Source organism: Felis catus, chromosome D3, assembly GCF_018350175.1.
Source record: "Felis catus isolate Fca126 chromosome D3, F.catus_Fca126_mat1.0, whole genome shotgun sequence".
Lineage (NCBI taxonomy): Eukaryota > Metazoa > Chordata > Mammalia > Carnivora > Felidae > Felis > Felis catus.
In genome coordinates, this window is record NC_058379.1 from 57,724,414 (window position 1) to 57,741,706 (window position 17,293).

General features: G+C 46.7%; 1 protein-coding gene across 18 annotated transcripts in view; it reads left to right on the top strand.

The window, feature by feature from the left end:
- Positions 1–17,293, top strand: part of FHOD3 (formin homology 2 domain containing 3) — a 470,560-nt gene that overhangs the window by 318,825 nt on the left and 134,442 nt on the right. For 17 of the 18 annotated variants that reach the window (XM_023241882.2, XM_023241885.2, XM_045041338.1 and 14 more), the window contains exon 10: positions 2,152–2,399. In XM_023241882.2, the coding sequence (XP_023097650.2) occupies positions 2,152–2,399 (248 nt within the window). Of the gene's footprint in view, positions 1–1,600; positions 1,867–2,151; positions 2,400–17,293 lie in introns of those variants that run through there. The other variant, XM_023241894.2, reaches the window with a different exon arrangement.

Consider the following 17,293-nt stretch of genomic DNA (forward strand, 5'->3'; position numbering starts at 1 on the left):
AAAATGATTGGCTAGAAATATTTAAAAAGACTGTCCTTCATCAGGTGTACAATCATTCTCAAACTTGCCCAGAGAATGCAGTATAAAGTGTTAATGTTGAGATGGTAAATGTGATTAACCCAATGTATAACTTCATTCTTAGTTCTTGCAATTGTATTGGAGAGAAGACCCCTAGGAAACAGACTTTCCAATGACATTTTATAACAAGGCTTTTTCTGAACTCTTATCAATTATTACGTCAAACCTCCCAACATTATGTCTGACTAGTAAATTCTGGGAGAACAAATAGTCACAATATTATCAAATTGTCCTCCTCTGTGTGAGCTGGTTATAAAATGTATCTGGCACGAAGATAGAAGAGGTTTCACAAAATCGATCTCACTCAAAAGCCGGACCCAGAGGAAACTGGACCTGGGACATGTGGATGGTGGGTGCACCCCTGTGAAACAGGCCGCGTGGCCTAGGTGTTCATCCCTGTGAACTGGGATGAGAGTGGCCCACCTGGTCTTGACACAGCCAAGCTCACCTTGCTAGATGAGCACAGGTGTGAACACTTTGGACACGGGACACCACTGATTTCGCAATAGGTCGGTTTTCTATAGATAGGTGATGTTAGAGCCATATTGCACGATTAGCCATCTGGGTCTTTATATTCTCCATTCTCTCACCCGTCAGGTCTGAGTTGTAAAATGTGACCAAGAGCACCTATGTGGCTGGAGAATTGGCACCTTTGGGGATGTAGGACTGTGTAGTTCCTCGGTTGCCAGGTCAGAGAGGCTGCTGGACTTGGCCGGGGCTGGCTCGGGCGTGCCATATCTGTGAGAGGGAGGAATAGGTGGGCATGTTTACTGGGGGGTATTTATTGAGTACCAGTCACATAGATCATCTTTACATAAGTTATTCTTACCGCGGTCCCACGAATGCAATACTGTTATCCTCATACGGTGAGCTAGAGAGAAGGCAAATTATTAGCTACGGGTCACAGCTGGCTCGTGAGCCACACAGCCAGTGTGCACAGATCTAGTTAAGGACAACCTGTGCTTTCCTACTGTCTAGTTTTAGAGAGGGCGGGCGCACGCGCACACACACGCACGCACACACCCCTTACAGAAGCTGGAGATACAGGTGAGTGTAGCCCTTGGCTGGGCAGGACAGGCGTGGAGAAGCAGGGAGGCAAGCAAACACATAGGCAGATGGTGTTAACCTAAAATGAGGCAGCCATGGAGCAGGATCCAGGACAAAGCGAGATTAGGAGATGGCAGAGCAGGGCCTCCTGAGAGGGCGCCAACTAGGAGCAGGAGTAGAATACCCTTTGGAGGAGGATAGCTGTATGGAGGCATGCTGCCAGTTGGCTCAGGTTTCCACGGGAAATCCACGGTGGCAAAGTGTAAGGCAATTATTCTTCTGCACAAATATGCATTACTTTTAAGAGGAGATGAAAAAAAAAACTAATCTAGAGGTGAAGTCTATTTTGGGTATATATTTTCGTGACTAGCATATGCAGGCTCTCGAATGTAACTCGGGACTCCTCCCCCAACCCCGGGCCGGGATGGGAGGGTAGCCTGATAGCAGTGCCCAGCAGAGGTGCTGACATCAGGCCGTACGTGCTGCCGAATAGGCCTCTGCAACGGATCCGTGGGTGAGGCCAGATCCGCTCACCAGGCGCCTTGTGGCTCTTGCCTCTGGGCAGAATCCTTGCTGTGCTCTTCTGAGCACCCTCGTTGGGAAGCAAGCTCAGGAATGATCGGGAACTTCAGGGCTCCCCGCCGCTGGGCTTCAGGACCGACCTCACCTCCTGGACCAGAACAGAGCCGAGGGGGGTCCAGGAGAGACGCGGCCCAGGAAATGACAGTGCTGGGCTCCAGGGTAAAGATCCTGTCTAATTACGAAATATTTCTCGGACCTACTCATGATCTCTGTTGGCTTTTTCATACCCATTTGGGAAAATACACGGTGGCAAGCATCTTTAAGTTCGCGGACTGCGCTCTGGCACGCGTGCGGATGTGACGATCTTGCAGAGAAGCTGAGTTAGCAGGATGGAATGACAGTGTTAAATGCTCATTAAGGGGAGCGTGGAATGCAAAGTCACACCTAAGGCCTGGGAGAGGATGTCAAGTCTGACCTTGCACCGGGCGCTGTCTGCTTTTTCAGGTGGCACTGCGGCACGAGGATGGCGACGAGACCGCAGAGCCGCCCCCCAGCGGGCGCCGGGACCGGAGGAGGGCCAGCGTGTGCTCCGGAGGCGGCAGCGGAGAGGGCGAGCAGCGGGGCCTGGACCGCAGGCGGAGCCGCAGGCACTCGGTGCAAAGCATCAGGAGTCCTGTGTCGGCCCCCACCAGTCCCAGCTCCCAGTCGGCTCCTGGCTTCAAGCCCGGTCAAGTACGAGAGCACTGTGAAAAGTAAGCATTAACCCAGCCGTGGAGCGGAGGGGGGCGGGCACAAGGATCCTGAAAAGGTGGGAGGGGTCCCATCCCCACAGGCACCCACTACCACCCCCTCCCTGCTGGCCTCCTAACCCCTCCTGACTTCCCCCCTGCCTCTTCTCTACCCTTGAAACACCACCCCGAAGTCCTTTGGAGCACCCCGGGACAAGGTGGCCCTGGTGACCCACGTAGATGTGATCTTGTTAACCCCACGAGCTCTTCTTCACCCATTTGTGTTTTTATATCCGTATCTCCGTAATGTCTCAAAAGCTGTGCTTTATCAAATAGAAAAGAATCCAAACCCCAAAACTTTACCTGGAAGTAAATGGTGTGCCCTCACGTGAATGCAAGATTGTAAGAGTCTTGAGATACTGTGGCAGTAGATGGTGGAGGTTGGTTTTAGTTAAATAGAAGAAACCTGTATGAATTACATATATGAATGTAAACATATGTAAATATATATTATGTTAAATACATTTTATATATGGGTATATGATATATATATAAGCATATGTAAATTTCGGTAAATACTATCGCCGTCACTTTTTCAGTGTTTGTTTTAGCGAACATTTTTATTGAGAATGTGTTATAGTCCAGGACTTTCTGATGCCGTGAAGATATAAGGTATGATCTCTGTCCTTACGAACCTCACATTTGGGCTGGGAGAAACTAAGAATGAGATTGGCAGATAAGAAGAAATACGAAGGTTGACAATCTCATAAGAAACTATGTACAGATATACAAAGGAAGACCTTTTGACACAACCTATAGGAACTTAGAAATGGTTCTGTAGAACAAGTGTGCAGCAAAAGGATGGCCATGCTGTTCTGGAGTCTGGGTCCACTTCTATCTTCCCAAGTGAATGCTGTCAGTTCATTAGGATGATGGAGCTCTGTGGACCAGTCCATGCCAGCCAGGTCCACCTGGACTGACTGGGACACTGGTTTGCCAGCGCATCACCTCCTGCTGCTGGCGTGCAGAAGCCCTGCTTACCTCATTTGTCCGCAGCATTTTCTGCCATCGTGGAGATCCACCTGGGAGCCAAGTGCGGGTCACGAGGCTGCCTGGTGAAGAAGAAAATAACTCAGAATCAGTTGGATGACCTTAAGAAAGAGAGTGATCAAGATATGTCCCTTCCTTTCATCCCTAAGGGAACACCCACCTTGACAGATGCCCCAAGCAGTCTGGTACTCGTGGAATCACTTAACGAGCCATGCCTTTGGGTGCCTCCTGTCACAGATGGAGTGGGAGTGATGTGTGAGCCACAGTCTGTGTTGACACCCTTCTCTACCACATAATTGCCCATCTACAGATTTTTCTGTTTCTGAGAATCTGTGTACAGCAAGCTCTCTTAAGTGAAAAAAAAAAAAAAAGACTAAAACTTCTAAACAAATTGAGGAATGAGAACATCCACCATAAACATCACACCTTGTAGTCTAAGATCTTCAAGAAACTTAGGCAGTGCTCAAAGGGCACTTAAAGTTCTCTCCAGCTCTGCTCCTAGCTAATGGCTTCAGAAATTAACATGGAGAAAAGTGTATACAGTAGATTAAAAATCTCTATGTAAAACCACCACAGATGCCGGGGACGGTTATTTGAAGTCCCCGTCAGCAGCACTTGGCATTCTCTTGTTCTGTTCAACTTGTGTCCTGTATGTTCCTGGTCTGTTTCTTGCTATTATACTTTTCAAAGATCCCCATCCCCATGCTGTGAGTTTAGATGGCCATGCCTTGTGACAGATTGGCAAGGATGACAGAAGTGCAGTGAGCCACCATGGGCACATGGTTTTGAGGTGCAGGGCTTGGAGGGATCTCGAATGCGAGGTCACACATGCAGCCCTGCATGCTTCCTGTCTCATTCTTTTCAAATAGGACTGATTTTTCATTTTACTGACATTAGTACTTTGATGGAAATTTAGTGCATTTATTTGAGAAGAATACACTTCCCCACTTAGAAAGACAGATAACGTTTTACAGATTGATTATGAAGTGGCTTCATCCATGAAGTCTATTGGAGGGGTTTTGCCCTATGGTCCCCAAACAACAGTAGAGTTTTGGCAGAGGTGGGAGTGGAATAGAGGGGGAAAGGGTGACGAGAAGCCAAATGGGAAATAAGCCCTGCATGCATAGCTTAGTCACCTGCTCAACATCTGAGCCTCAAAACAGTGTCTTTGAATCAAGTAGTTCATTGTGTCAAGTAGTTCATTGTGCCCACAGGCCTTGCCTGATTTCGATTGCTCTTCATCTGTGTGAGCATTCTGGCCCTACTTCTAACTTGTAGCAACGTGCCTTGCATATGCCACATACGAATTTTAGGCTGGATTTTATAATTCTGATGCAACTAATGCCAGTACTTTTGAAAAGAAGATAGGAACGCGTTAGAGGTTAGAGATTCATGGTGCCCTAAAATGCATATGGTGCCTCTCCACTCAGGTGGTCCTTTTACGTCATCTGAATTTCTCTGTAGGATCTAGCAGGACAAGCGTCTTCATCTTCTTTTTACAAGTGAGAAAACTGGGGGTCAGTGACTTGTGATGATCCCAGGACTAAGGGGCTGAGCTATGGGTTAAACACAAGTCTTTGGCCCTTGCCTTTCAATGTCCAGATCACACAGGACCACTTCCTAATCCACCGTTCCCAAACATAGTCACTGAGTGAGATTAGCGCTTCTGACTTTTTGGAGCGGGAATTTTATTTACATACCATGTAGGTGTGTTTTTTTGATGTAAATATAAAAATTCGAAGAGTTGAAAAGCAGAAAAATCTCAGTCTCCTTAAGACTTAAGCCTACCGGGCTATGTGTTTTAGTTCCAGTAAGGACTAAGACTCCAAACACATTTTGGGTTGTTTTCGTTTCTTAAGAAACCTACACTTCTGCACTGAGCATTTACCAAATCAAGTATGAGTATTGGTCATCTGTCACCTAAAAGTATCTTTTGTGACTGTGTGTGCCGTAATGAGTTTTATCTTTGCACTTAAATTCTATTTTTTTTAATTTTTTTTTTAATGTTTATTTATTTTGAGAGAGAGAGAGACAGAGTCTGAACAGGGGAGGCGCAAAGAGAGAGGGAGACAGAATCTGAAGCAGGCTCTAGGCTCTGAGCCATCAGCACAGAACCTGACACAGGGCTCAAACCCATGAGCAAGATCATGACCTGAGCCAAAGTCAGACGGTCAACCGACTGAGCTACCCAGGCGCCCCTGCACTTAAATTATAAATTTCATCTTTGTATTTCCATCTTTGCACTGGAAGGAATAAAAATGGTGGTGCTTTCATTTTTTACCAAGAAAAAATTACTTTTAGCCTCAAATCAGCAGAAGGATCAGTGTTTCTGGTTTAAATTGTAACAGGATATAATCTTAGGAGAAAAAGTCTTAAAGCCTAGAGCAGGAGACCATTCTGTGAACTTCCACTCACAGACACTCTCCTTTCTGGGGCACCTATCTCTAGTCCTGAATTTTTCCCTCTTTAAGGAAGGTCTTCTGACCTAAGTGCGTTCCATAATCTTATAGCTCTATTGCTGCTTAGCATTCTCTCACATGGATAAAATTTCCCCATAATGTTTCCCTGTTCATCGTGGTTTTCCCCTCTGTCAAAACATAGCAGATCTTCTTCCTGCTTTGTATGCCAGTCTTTCTGATAATGAACATCGCATGGGACTTAATATATGAAAATTTTCACCCTGTCAATTTCCACACAACATTCCAACCTGTAGAGGTAATTTTGAACTTCAGCCACTAATGTTAGCAGTTGTGCCATCCAGCCTTCAGTCCTGTGTATATTTTAATACACATGGAAGAGTGACCTGGCGGGTAGTAGATGGTGACAACTGGTTGGGAGCAGATGGTACAGACCGCTGCCACGTGCCTCAAAGGGAAGGGGTTGGAAACTTTCTCTGTCAGGGGCCAGGTGGTACGTATGTTAAGCTTTGCAGGTCAGACAGTCTCTGTTGCAACCGTTCGACTGCATTCCGCCTTTGTGTAGTACAAGAATGGCTATGACAATAGGTAAGCAAATGCGTTTACTTGTGTATGGACACTGAGATTTGAATTTTACATTTCATGAAATATTCTTCTGGTTTGCTTTTCAACCATTTAAAAATTTGAAAACCGTTCTTAGCTGACAGACTATATAAAAACAAGCGGTAAGCCAGATTTGACCCACAGGCTATAGTTTGCCAGCTCCTGTTCTAAGGGGCTGGGTTTCTAGAGGGAGGTTGGGAGGGAAATGATCTGGAATTGGCAAAGAGGAGTATGTGGGGTAAGAGAGAAGAGCCCATCATGTGATATGAGAAAGCTGTGGGGAACGGTGTCCTAAGTTCAGGGTAGGAGCAAGGAATATTCCATGAAGAGGTTGAGACTATAGGGGATCTTGCTGAGAGCTACTCATAAATTCCAGGGCACAGAAGAAGGTTGAAGGGATTGGAAAAGGCAGGAGATGAGTTAGATTAGGAGACACACAAAGCCAGTGGGGAGAAGGGGATGTGGCCATGAGTTCAGGAAAGGTTGGGCTACTCTGGGAGGTGGGAGCATCCTGGAATCAGTTCCAGTGCTCCCATAAGGTCATGGTTCTCAGCCGGAGGCGGTTTTGTCCCTTAGGACGCTTGGCAATGTCTGGACACATGTTTGGTTGCCATAATTGGGCTGCAGAGTGCAAATGGCACCTGATGGGTAGAGTCCAGGGCTGCTGCTGAACATTCCACAATGCTCAGGACAGCCCTCTCCAACCAAGAAATACCTGTTCTAAAACATCAGTGGTGCTGAATCTGAGAAACCCCACCTTAAAGGACAGCATGTAATTGGCTACAATTTTCAATTCTTCCTAGGGGTGATTCTGAGGTAGGAAGTACTTTGACTGTTGGAAAGGGAGTGTTTTTCTTAGAGGCACATGGAACTCTGTGGGTCTGCCTTCAAATGTTCATGTGCATGAGTCGAAGTTTTTTTTTTTTCGAAGAAGATAATTCTCAAAGTTCTGGGCTACCAGCTAGAAAGTAGAGTCCCTTTTTTGTTTGTTTTTGTCTTAACTCATTTGGCAAAGTTTTACATTTCAAATTCTTAGGGACCCTCTTTGGGGGGGCCGGAGGTTTGACTAGATCTCATGATCTTCTCAGGAACCCACATGCCCCGTGAACCCAACTCCAATCAGCTTCACATCTATCATATTCCCCAAAATTGACACGATGGAACGTGACACCAGCCATACAACAAAGCGGCAAGACAGAACAATGGTCATATCACCGAAGGTGTGCCATTCTTCAGCCAGGCTCAGGGATCTATTGGGAAGAGTAGGAACATGGGACCAGCTCTCTAGAGACCCTCTGTCTACCCAGGGCTGACAGATGCTCAAGTGGAGTTGAGGACTCAGGGCTGAGAAGGAGCAATGGACACTTTCCTCTTGGCTGGTGGTATTCTCAGCTGGTGGTCAGGAGGTAAAAAAGTTAAATTCAAGAATTGCTGTTTTGTCATGTAAGTTAGATAAGAGATAAACATTTTAAAGGCTTAATGTGTGTTGCGCAAAAGCACACATTCTAATACGTTGAAAGCAATAAGGAAGTAAACGGACTGTGGCCAGGCCTTGAGCTTGCTGCCGGGAGGGACTGGACACAGTCTGCCCTGTAGACAGACCGGCAAATGGCAGAGGCATGGTATAGCCTGGCTCCAGCTAATCCCAGAGAAGGGGAAACCAGGAGGGCCCATGCCCAGGTGGGCTACAGGCCACAGGGGCTGCCCGGGAGCTAGTCAGTCCGCTTGTGCTTCAGGGAAGAGGAGTCAGGCCGGGGTATCGTGTGGGGACAGAGTGCAGACCCCAGCATCAGAAGCTCAGTCTGCACCTGCTGGTGGAGAATAGGCTGTGGCTCCTAAAGAGTACACAAGCACCCAGGCTGCACAGTCCTCCCCAGCGTGGCATTTGGAATCGCTGCAGCAGGGGACCTAGGATGGGGGTACTGAAGCATGGAAGAGGCTGCTTGGTTCTGCCATCAATAGCCGTGTGTCCATTTAGATATGACCTCAGGCACATAGGGGGCACCCAATACTGAGCAACTCTGTGTTTCCAAATGAAAATGATACAGGATGGGGCTCTTGGGTGGCTCAGTCGGTTAAACATCCAACTCTTGATTTCAGCTCATGACGTGATCCCGGCGTCGTGAGATCGAGCCCTGCATCTGGCTCAGCCCTGGGCGCGCAGCCTGCCTAAGATTCTCTTCCTCTTCCTCTGTCCCTCCTGTGCTCAAGAGTGCTCACGTGCGCGCGCGGTCTCTCTCGAAAAAAAAAAGGTATAGGATGTAAATGTGTGGTACCAACTATGCAATATACAACGGAAGTATTTATTTGTTTTTAATTTTTTTAATGTTTATTTTTGAGAGAGAGAGAGAGAGACAGAGCTCAAGAGGGCAAGGGCCAGAGAGAGAGGGAGACACAGAATCTGAAGCAGGCTCCAGGCTCCAAGCCGTCAGCACAGAGCCTGATGCGGGGCTTGAACTCACGAACCGCGAGATCACGACCTGAGCCGAAGTCAGGTGCTTAACCGACTGAGCCACCCAGGCGCCCCCACAACGGAAGTATTTAGACTATATAGTGCAAAGGTGACAATAATACCAGCAGTAGCTGCAACAGTGGCTTCACCTCATTATCTGCCAAGCATTATGCGAAGAGCTTCAGTGTACCAACTCCACTAAGTTGCCCCGTGAGTTACGTGTGGTTACTATCTCCATGTGGAAGGAGGAGAAACTGAGGCACAGGGTGTTGAAAGGACTGTCCAGAGCCCACAGCTAATACATAGTGGAGCTGGTTTTCAAGTTCAGGTGGTCTGCCTCCAGAGTCCCTGTCCTTCCCCATTTTTGTAAAATACGTTTGTTTTTTCCTGTGATTCTGTAGAAAGAAAAAAACATCCTTGAGACTTGGCAATTAGTAAGCAACTATCAGGTACACATTGCCATCTTTACGTGTTACTACTTCCAGATTTTCATGTTCGTACATTTTTAAAAATCGTGGCTTAGTGTTCCGTTATAGGGACATACTGTAAAAACAGGACGCCTTCATGCATCTTGCCATGGTTTGATTGAAGTTTTTTCTAATACTAAACTTTCTGGAATGAGCATATACAAACGTGTTAGTACACGTATGTTAGCATTCTTTCAGGAGAGATGCTTAGGAGTGAGATTCTAGATCAAAGGACTCTTACGTTCTAAATAATGGTACCACCGTATTGGCCTTTATCTACCACTTTGTTGTCCCACCCTCAGCATATGATTGACCATTTTCTCATACCATCACCAGCCCTGGATGTTAGGAGTTTCTCAGAAATTAGTATTTCTGAAAAGTGAAATGTGCCTCAGCATTTCACCTTGCATTTTTTTTTAAATTACTATTGAAGTTGTTCACCTTTAATTGCTCCATTGGCTGTTGAACTTTGCTTTTCTGAGAATGGCCTGTTTATATCTTTGGCTTATCTGTCTCCTGAATGGTTCGTCCATTTTCATTGATGAACGGCTACTCTATGTCAATATTTCATATTTCAGTACGGGAATTTTCAGATACAAAAGCAGGCAGAATGTAAGTACTCTCGATACATTCTAGGCATTAACTTTTGACAACTGTGTCATAAATATTTTTCCTTGTCTATTAAATACCTTTTATGATGCCTTTGGGTGGACGCCTAAGGTATATTGCTAGGGTATGCCACGTGTTGGTATTTGCCTGTGCATCTTTTCGGTGTCGTGTTTATTCGGGGAAGTGTATCCTCTTCCTGACGAGCCTCTGTGTTGTGCTGGGAGGCTGCTGTGCTGCGTCTTCACTCTCTAGGAGGTAAGTAGTGATAGCCGGAGCTAGCGCTATGGAGCACTTACTTGGTGCCGGCTGTTGTGCTAAGCAAAGTTACCTGTGTTGTAAATGGCATGAAGAAAGTAGAAGACTCCTCCCCATTTTACAGGCTGGGAAACTGAGGCAGAGAGAGGTTAAAGAGCTTGCCCCCGATCTCACGGGTGGCAAGCGGCACAGCTGGGTTTGAACCCATTCATTCCTCGTCCGGGGTGTGCATTCAGAACCAAACACCCCTGGAACTAGTCTCTGAACCTACAGAATGTGTTCAGTAGTAACAAGTTTTTCCTCCCTCGAGGATGAATCGGATTTGTTGAAAAGACAGAAAATCATTCAGAGCAAATATTTACTGTGACTTGGTAGTCCTAATGAGCCGTATTGTTTACAGTCACTGTTAGATTGTGATCCTGAGAAAATCATACTGATTTGCTTGTTTTTCTCAAAAATTGGCACTGAAGACAAGACGGTTCCTAAAGAGTTCTGAAGCGTTCAGAGCAATAACTACAACCATGGAACAAGCCTTTCGTGTTAATCGTGTAACTAAGCAGCCGTTATCTTGGTGATAGAAGTCATCTGGTTGAGAGGAAGCCAGAGTTAACAACTATCGGAGACGAGGCTGTCCTCACCTTTTTGGGGCTCATGCCTGATGTGAGGCCCAGTTAGTGGCCCAGTGGGTGGTGGGAAGAGGAGAGCCAAGCCTTGAGGCTGGGCCTCAGAGTGGGAACTGGAGGGAGGCAATTGGAGCAGGACTTGTTTTCTGTTTTCCTGCAGAAGTAGGAAGGGGTATTGGCGCTTGTCCATCAGCCACAGGAACCAGTGAGCAAAGGGGGAGCCTAATTATGGAAACATGCAGGGTGGGTGAGCTCATCTTCTGAGATTTCGACGGGAAGAGGCGTGTTTGGATGCTGAGTTTAGGGCAGCGTGTTGCTCTGTGGTCTGTCTCACGCCTTGTCCACAGGACTTCATTGCCAGAGGTGACAGAGTTCTTTGGCCAGTTAGTTGGAGGGTTTGTAGCCGAAATAGCAGAGTAGTCCTAGCTCCTTCTTGGAAACAGTTAGCAACGGCAATGATCTTCAGACAAAACACTTGAGGCAAGTAGCTGTTGTGTAATTGGTATTAACCTGCAACATCTACAACTCTGTGACTCGTGCAGTCCTGGGTCCTGGGGGTGGCTTTGGCCAAGTGCGGTTTAAAGGAGCAGTGGCTGAGGCGGTCGAGAGCACCTGCTCAGTCTTCACAGCCACAGACTACGCTTCCTCTCTGGCCTTGGCCTCAGTCTTCTCCCCTGGAATCTCAGGATGATAGTACCTCCTTACTAGGGTGGTGGGTGAGGAATGAGAAGCAGCACAAACGTGTGCTTAGCTCAGTGTTTTTACCACAGTCACTCCATGCCCTGGAGCTTTCCTGGATGTTGTCCTTTTAAAGAAGGTAATCGTTAAATAAATATGAACGTGAGCTGGAGAGAAGATTTTGTGCACTGGCATAAACATGCTAGAGGATTTCACAACAGCCAGGTTAACAACCACTGGTACCGTGAGCGGCAAGTGGCTGCCTAGGAAGATTTATCTGAGGCAAATGATTTGTTATAAACAGGCTTCACCAACAAAAGGGATGTGACCTTGTGAGGTAGATACGACTGGAATACAGCCAGCCATTCAGTATTTACCATTTAGTGTCCAGAAGGCTCTTTCTGGTTTCCTGAGTGTTGAATAGTAAGGGGTGGTAGGAGGGGAGAGCCCTGGGGGCCAAGGGGCGTGAGCTTGAAACTGGCAGAAACTACAGGAAAAGGCAGCAGCATTGAGGCCTGAGGAAGCAGCAGCCTTGCAAAGCTCCTTCTGGTTTCTGGGGCAGGATCTGCAGGATCTCTGGTTTCTCAAAATGTCACTGTGACTAGATTGCAGATTTCTTGGGGATTTGGAGTTTGCTGGTTTTTTAATTTAAGTGGTTTTTGTTTTTTTTTTTTTTGATGTATGTTTGCTTTTGAGAGCGAGAGAGCGAGAGAGTGAGCGCGTGCGAGTTGGGGAGGGGCAGAGAGAGAGGGAGACACAGAATCCGAAGCACAATCCAGGTTCTGAGCTGTCAGCACAGAGCCCGATGCAGGGCTCGAACTCAGGGACTGCGAGATCATAACCTGAGCTGAAGTCAGACCCTTAACCGACTGAGCCACCCAGGTGCCCCTGGACTTTGCTGCTTTTTTAAACTTAAAAAAAAAAAAAAATTATTTGGGGGAGGGGTCAAATAAGAAGGGAGAGAATCCCAAGCAGGCTCTATGCTTAGCACAGAGCCTGATGTGGGACTCAATCCCACAAACCATGAGATCATGACCTGAGCTAAACTCAAGAGTCAGATGATCAACGGACTGAGCCACACATATACCCCCTTTGCTGCTTTTTTTTAAATTGAAGTATAATTGACATACTCTATTATATTATTTCCGTGTGCACAACGTAGTGATTCGACCAGTATCTGTATATATTTGGAACTTTGCCACACTGAATTTGGGGATCTTTCTAGGTTCTGAAGAAACTGGCAATATTTTATCTTTAACACTGAACATAGCTACTGATGAATTTTAAGTGATGTGTGATCAGGGTTGTGTTCCAGTGAGACCACTCTGAGGAGTGGAGAGAAGATGGCAAACAGAGAGATGGGTGAGGCTATGCCAACAGGTCAGGAGAGGGCCTGGCTCAGGCTGTGACCAGGAGAGTGGCGAGTAGGAGCAGGTGAGGAGACTCAGGGAGGATGTTGTTTGCAGGATGGCGAGTGCATTTTGTGGTGAGAAGAAGGGTTGTGGGGGATTCCCAGGCAGCCAGTGGTCCAGCATCATGAGGTGGCTGTCAGGCCACTTCGCAAGCTTTGGGCATTAAGTGTGTCAGTGGGTCGTCACAAGTCAGTTGGGTAGATGCTTCTGGAACTCGAGTACGTGTAGGTGACAGTTGAAGTCTGGACTGAGACGCCATAACCCAGGGAAAGAGCAAGTGAGCGTGGCAGTGGCTGGTTATCTAACCCTGGAAAACAACGTGTAGAATCAGCATCTAGTGAAGTGCTGGTGCCAAGAAGTTCAAGTCAATGAACCTTGAAATTGGTTGTTCTCAAGGGTGAATATTTTTCAAGCTAGAGTGGGCCGCCATGGTGCGATGTTTCAGGAAGAGACAGCCTTTACTGTGGGAGCCATAGTGAGTACATTTCAAAGAGAAGGAAAGGTCCTTGTGTCTCGTGAAATCTCTGACTTGCTTTGGGAATTTTCTTTCAGTGTCAAGCCTGCTTCCCCTTGACCTACACATATACCACGTTTCCTATAATGCACACCTACCCATCCATGTTCTGAATGTTCAAAGCCCTTTCTAGCGGAGCTGGATTTTCCTTGATAGTCCATGCTGGTGTGGGTATGGGTGGCCCCTCCAAAGAGTGAGTGTCTGTCTCATGCAATTCCCAGGATCCCTTTGGAAATGGAGCAGGGGTGTTCTAATGATTAGTGAGGGAGCTGTTTGAATCCAGTCATGCAAGGAGGAACGCGATTGCCTCTGCTTGACAAGAGTCTGTGGAAGAAGCCTGGTGGTATTTCTGCATTGATAAAGGTTGAACGAACAGGGAGATAAAACCCTGAAAATGTAGCTTGAAGAGGCCAAATCTGACATGGCAGAAAAGAAAGAGCAGCCAGAAGTGAGGCTGGTCTCGTTTTGCAAGAGAGCCTTTTGGGAATAGGCTTTGGAAATTGAAGAGGGGAGGCCCAAGGAAAGAGAGACCTGGCCTGACGTCATTCTTGTCTCACAGCACGTGCTCAACATGCTGACTGTGATCTCAGGAGCGTTGTATTCATGCTGAAAAAATATTTATTTCTAAGTGAGATTATTTTTACAGCTCAGAAACTGACCCAAATTAACATGGGCTGTAGCCGTGGCCCAAATATGTCTCATGTAGTTATGGTCCAAATATGTCTCATGGTGCCCTACGTCAAGGTGTCATTGAACCTCCTGGTGGGAAGGGGCCTTGGTGAGATGGGCAAGGACTGAGAGCTGGTAGGCACACCATTGCTCATGAATTCAGTAGGAAAGCCGTGGATGTTCAGGAAAGAATCTGGAAGAAGGAAGGATTAGTGACTTCTTCCTGTCCTTACCTAGAAGACGCTTCCCACCCCCCAGCCACAAAGAAATTATCATAGCAGAAGTAGCATAGTGGTTAGGAGCTTAGATGCTAGAGTTGGACTACTTGCTTGGGCTCAGATCCTGGCTTACTAGCTGTGTGACTCTGGGGAAACTCCTTACCCACTCTGTGCCTCAGATCCTCATCCAATAATAGTACCAACGTCAGAAGCCCCTGTGAGAATTCAAGGAGTAAGCCAGGTAAAGTGCTTAGCATGAGAATGCTCCGCACAGAGTATGTTAATTTTTTTTTAACATTTATTTATTTTTGAGAGACAGGGACAGAGCAGGAGCGAGGGAGTGGCAGAGAGAGAGAGAGAGAGAGAGAGAGAGAGAGAGGGAGGGAGAGAGAGAGAGACAGACAGACAGACAGACAGACAGAATCTGAAGTAGGCTCCAGGCTTTGAGCTGTCAGCACAGAGCCTGATGCGGGGTTCGAACCCACAAACTGTGAGATAATGACCTGAGCTGAAGTTGGGTGCTCAACCGCCTGAGCCACCCAGGCACCCCTAGAGTATGTTAAATAAAAAGAGTAAATGAGTGAATTTTACTCCCCCACCAACCCCCACCCTCCACCCTCCAGCCTGCTTTCCTTGGAGGGATCCCAGGGAGGCGTAGCCAAGAGGGAAGCCAGCCTTGTCTTCTGAGAGTGCCCTGGAGAATTCAAGGAAGCCTGGGCACATCTGGGACAGGTATCTGCAGCCCAAATGCCTTTTGATGATTGTGATAGAGCATGCTTCCCAAAGACACATTAACTCAGGAATTCAGAGACAATTATATCACACTTCAGGAATATTCAACTACGGTATTCACATTGCCCCAGAAAAACAGTTCCATTCCTGAGAGTTTTTTTCCCCCCCAACTGTGTGGTTCTGATTTTATAAACATGAGATTAAAAATGGCTAGAGATGGGCCCCCACGGGGAAGTGGTCGGTCAGGGCCTGCTGCGTGCAGGTATCTGTCTCCCAGAGGTCTCAGGACAGGGCAGAGTATGAGTGGGACAGAGGGTATTGTGACTCTGTCCGTGCCAAGCCTCCAAACTGAAACAAATACTGACTTCCTAGACTTGAGAAGATACTTAAAAACTTTTTTTTCACCTGTGACAAGCTTTGTAAAATGATCTTCCAAATAGAAAGGTAAATAATTTTGATCATGAAGTGGAGAAAAAAACATGAAACCAAGATGAGGTACCTTTGTGTTTGTAAAAAAAAAAAAAAAAAAAAAAAAAAAATGGCTGGGACTTGGGACTTGGGTCCACATCATAATAGCTCATGTCTGTAAGGAAATGAGCAAGCCGCCATGCCTCTAGGAGAGAAATCCCCAGTACTGAGCAAGTCATTTCAGAGTAGCCTTACATTAACCGACTTCTTAGTATTGAAATTTTATATTACGATTACTGCCTTGAGTTTGTGGCAGAAATACTAGTTGATGGGCTAAAGGAAAGAAGAATCATATTGATGCATTCTTCACTCAGCTCATATGTTCTTGTGCCTGCCACCTTCCTGGTTCTGAGCCGAAATGGTGCAAATGACGCTCCTGAAGCCTCAGACAGTGCGCGCGTAATTATTGCAGCAAGTAAATGTGGGCAGCTTGGGAAGAGGGCTTTTGAAGGAAGTACACAGGGCTGTGTGATGGAGGGTCTCAGGGGTATGAGGATATACCCTTGAGGAGAACTTGCAGAAGGACACAAGGTTATGGACAGGAAGAGCAGTTGTAAGGGCAAAGAGCTGGGGAACGGCTAGGTAAGTGCCACATGGACTAAACAGATTATGGGATGCAGCCAGCGGTTACAGGAAATGTACCATCTCAGAAGTACCAACCCACTTGTTATGTCAGTTGCTGTATAAAAAGATTGTAGTATAATATATGTTAAAATTTTTTTAACTTGGTTATTTTCTCACCTGATTTGTAGCAGTGGTTATCTCTGATCCAAGGGGACTTCATTTTTATCAGTAATATTCTCCTTTTTTTATTTTAAATGTTTATTTTTGAGAGAGAGCATGAGCTGGGGAGAGGCAGAAAGGGAGAGGGACACACAGAATCCAAAGCAGGCTCCAGACTCTGAGCTGTCAGCACAGAGCCCGATGTGGGGCTCGACCTGGCAAACTGCGAGATCATGACCTGAACTGAAGTTGGAGGTTTAACCGACTGAGCCACCCAGGCTCCCTGGTAATATTCGACTTTTTGAAGGAAGCAGATATTCCTGTAATTGCATATTAATTTTAAAAGGTTCTTTAGAAAGAAGGATAGTAGGATGAAGGTCGTCCAAGATGTCTCTTCTGGTGTTTAGGCTGTATTTTCAAGGTTAAGAAGAACTCACTGGGCCGAGGGAATGCCACGTTCACAGGGCAAAGGGAGGAAAGAGCTTGATGGCCCTGGGTAGTGAACAGGAGTCTTAGGAGGAGACAAGGTTATAGAGTGTGGATGGGGACAGAGAGGTGACACAGAGATGAGGTTGCAGAGAAAACAGGTGAAGTCATGAGGACCTTGGAAACCAAAGCACAGAGTCTGGTGGTTATTTGGCATGTAAAGCTTAGCCACGCACATCTGAAGAGATGCTTGTCTTCCTGGTGGGGATCCGATTGGAGGTGAGGAAAAGTGGCCCGTGGGACCCTGGGTGGTAGCCGTTGATGCAGAACTACTGAAAAACATTGGTACCTTGGACTAAGGCAGTGGTTCTCAACCGTGTGCAGCACTGAAAATCACCTATGGTCAGGCTACACCTCAAACTAGTTGAATACAATTTCTGAAGGTGGGACCTGAGCACTGACATTTAAAAATAATGTATCTCAAGGGTGAGGATCACTAGGCTGGAGGTTTCTTTCTGCCGTGGAGAATTTGAGGCCCACAGTAGAGGAAGACTCCGTGGTCATCACTGCTGGCTGGACCTCCCTCTCGGACCAGGCTGCGC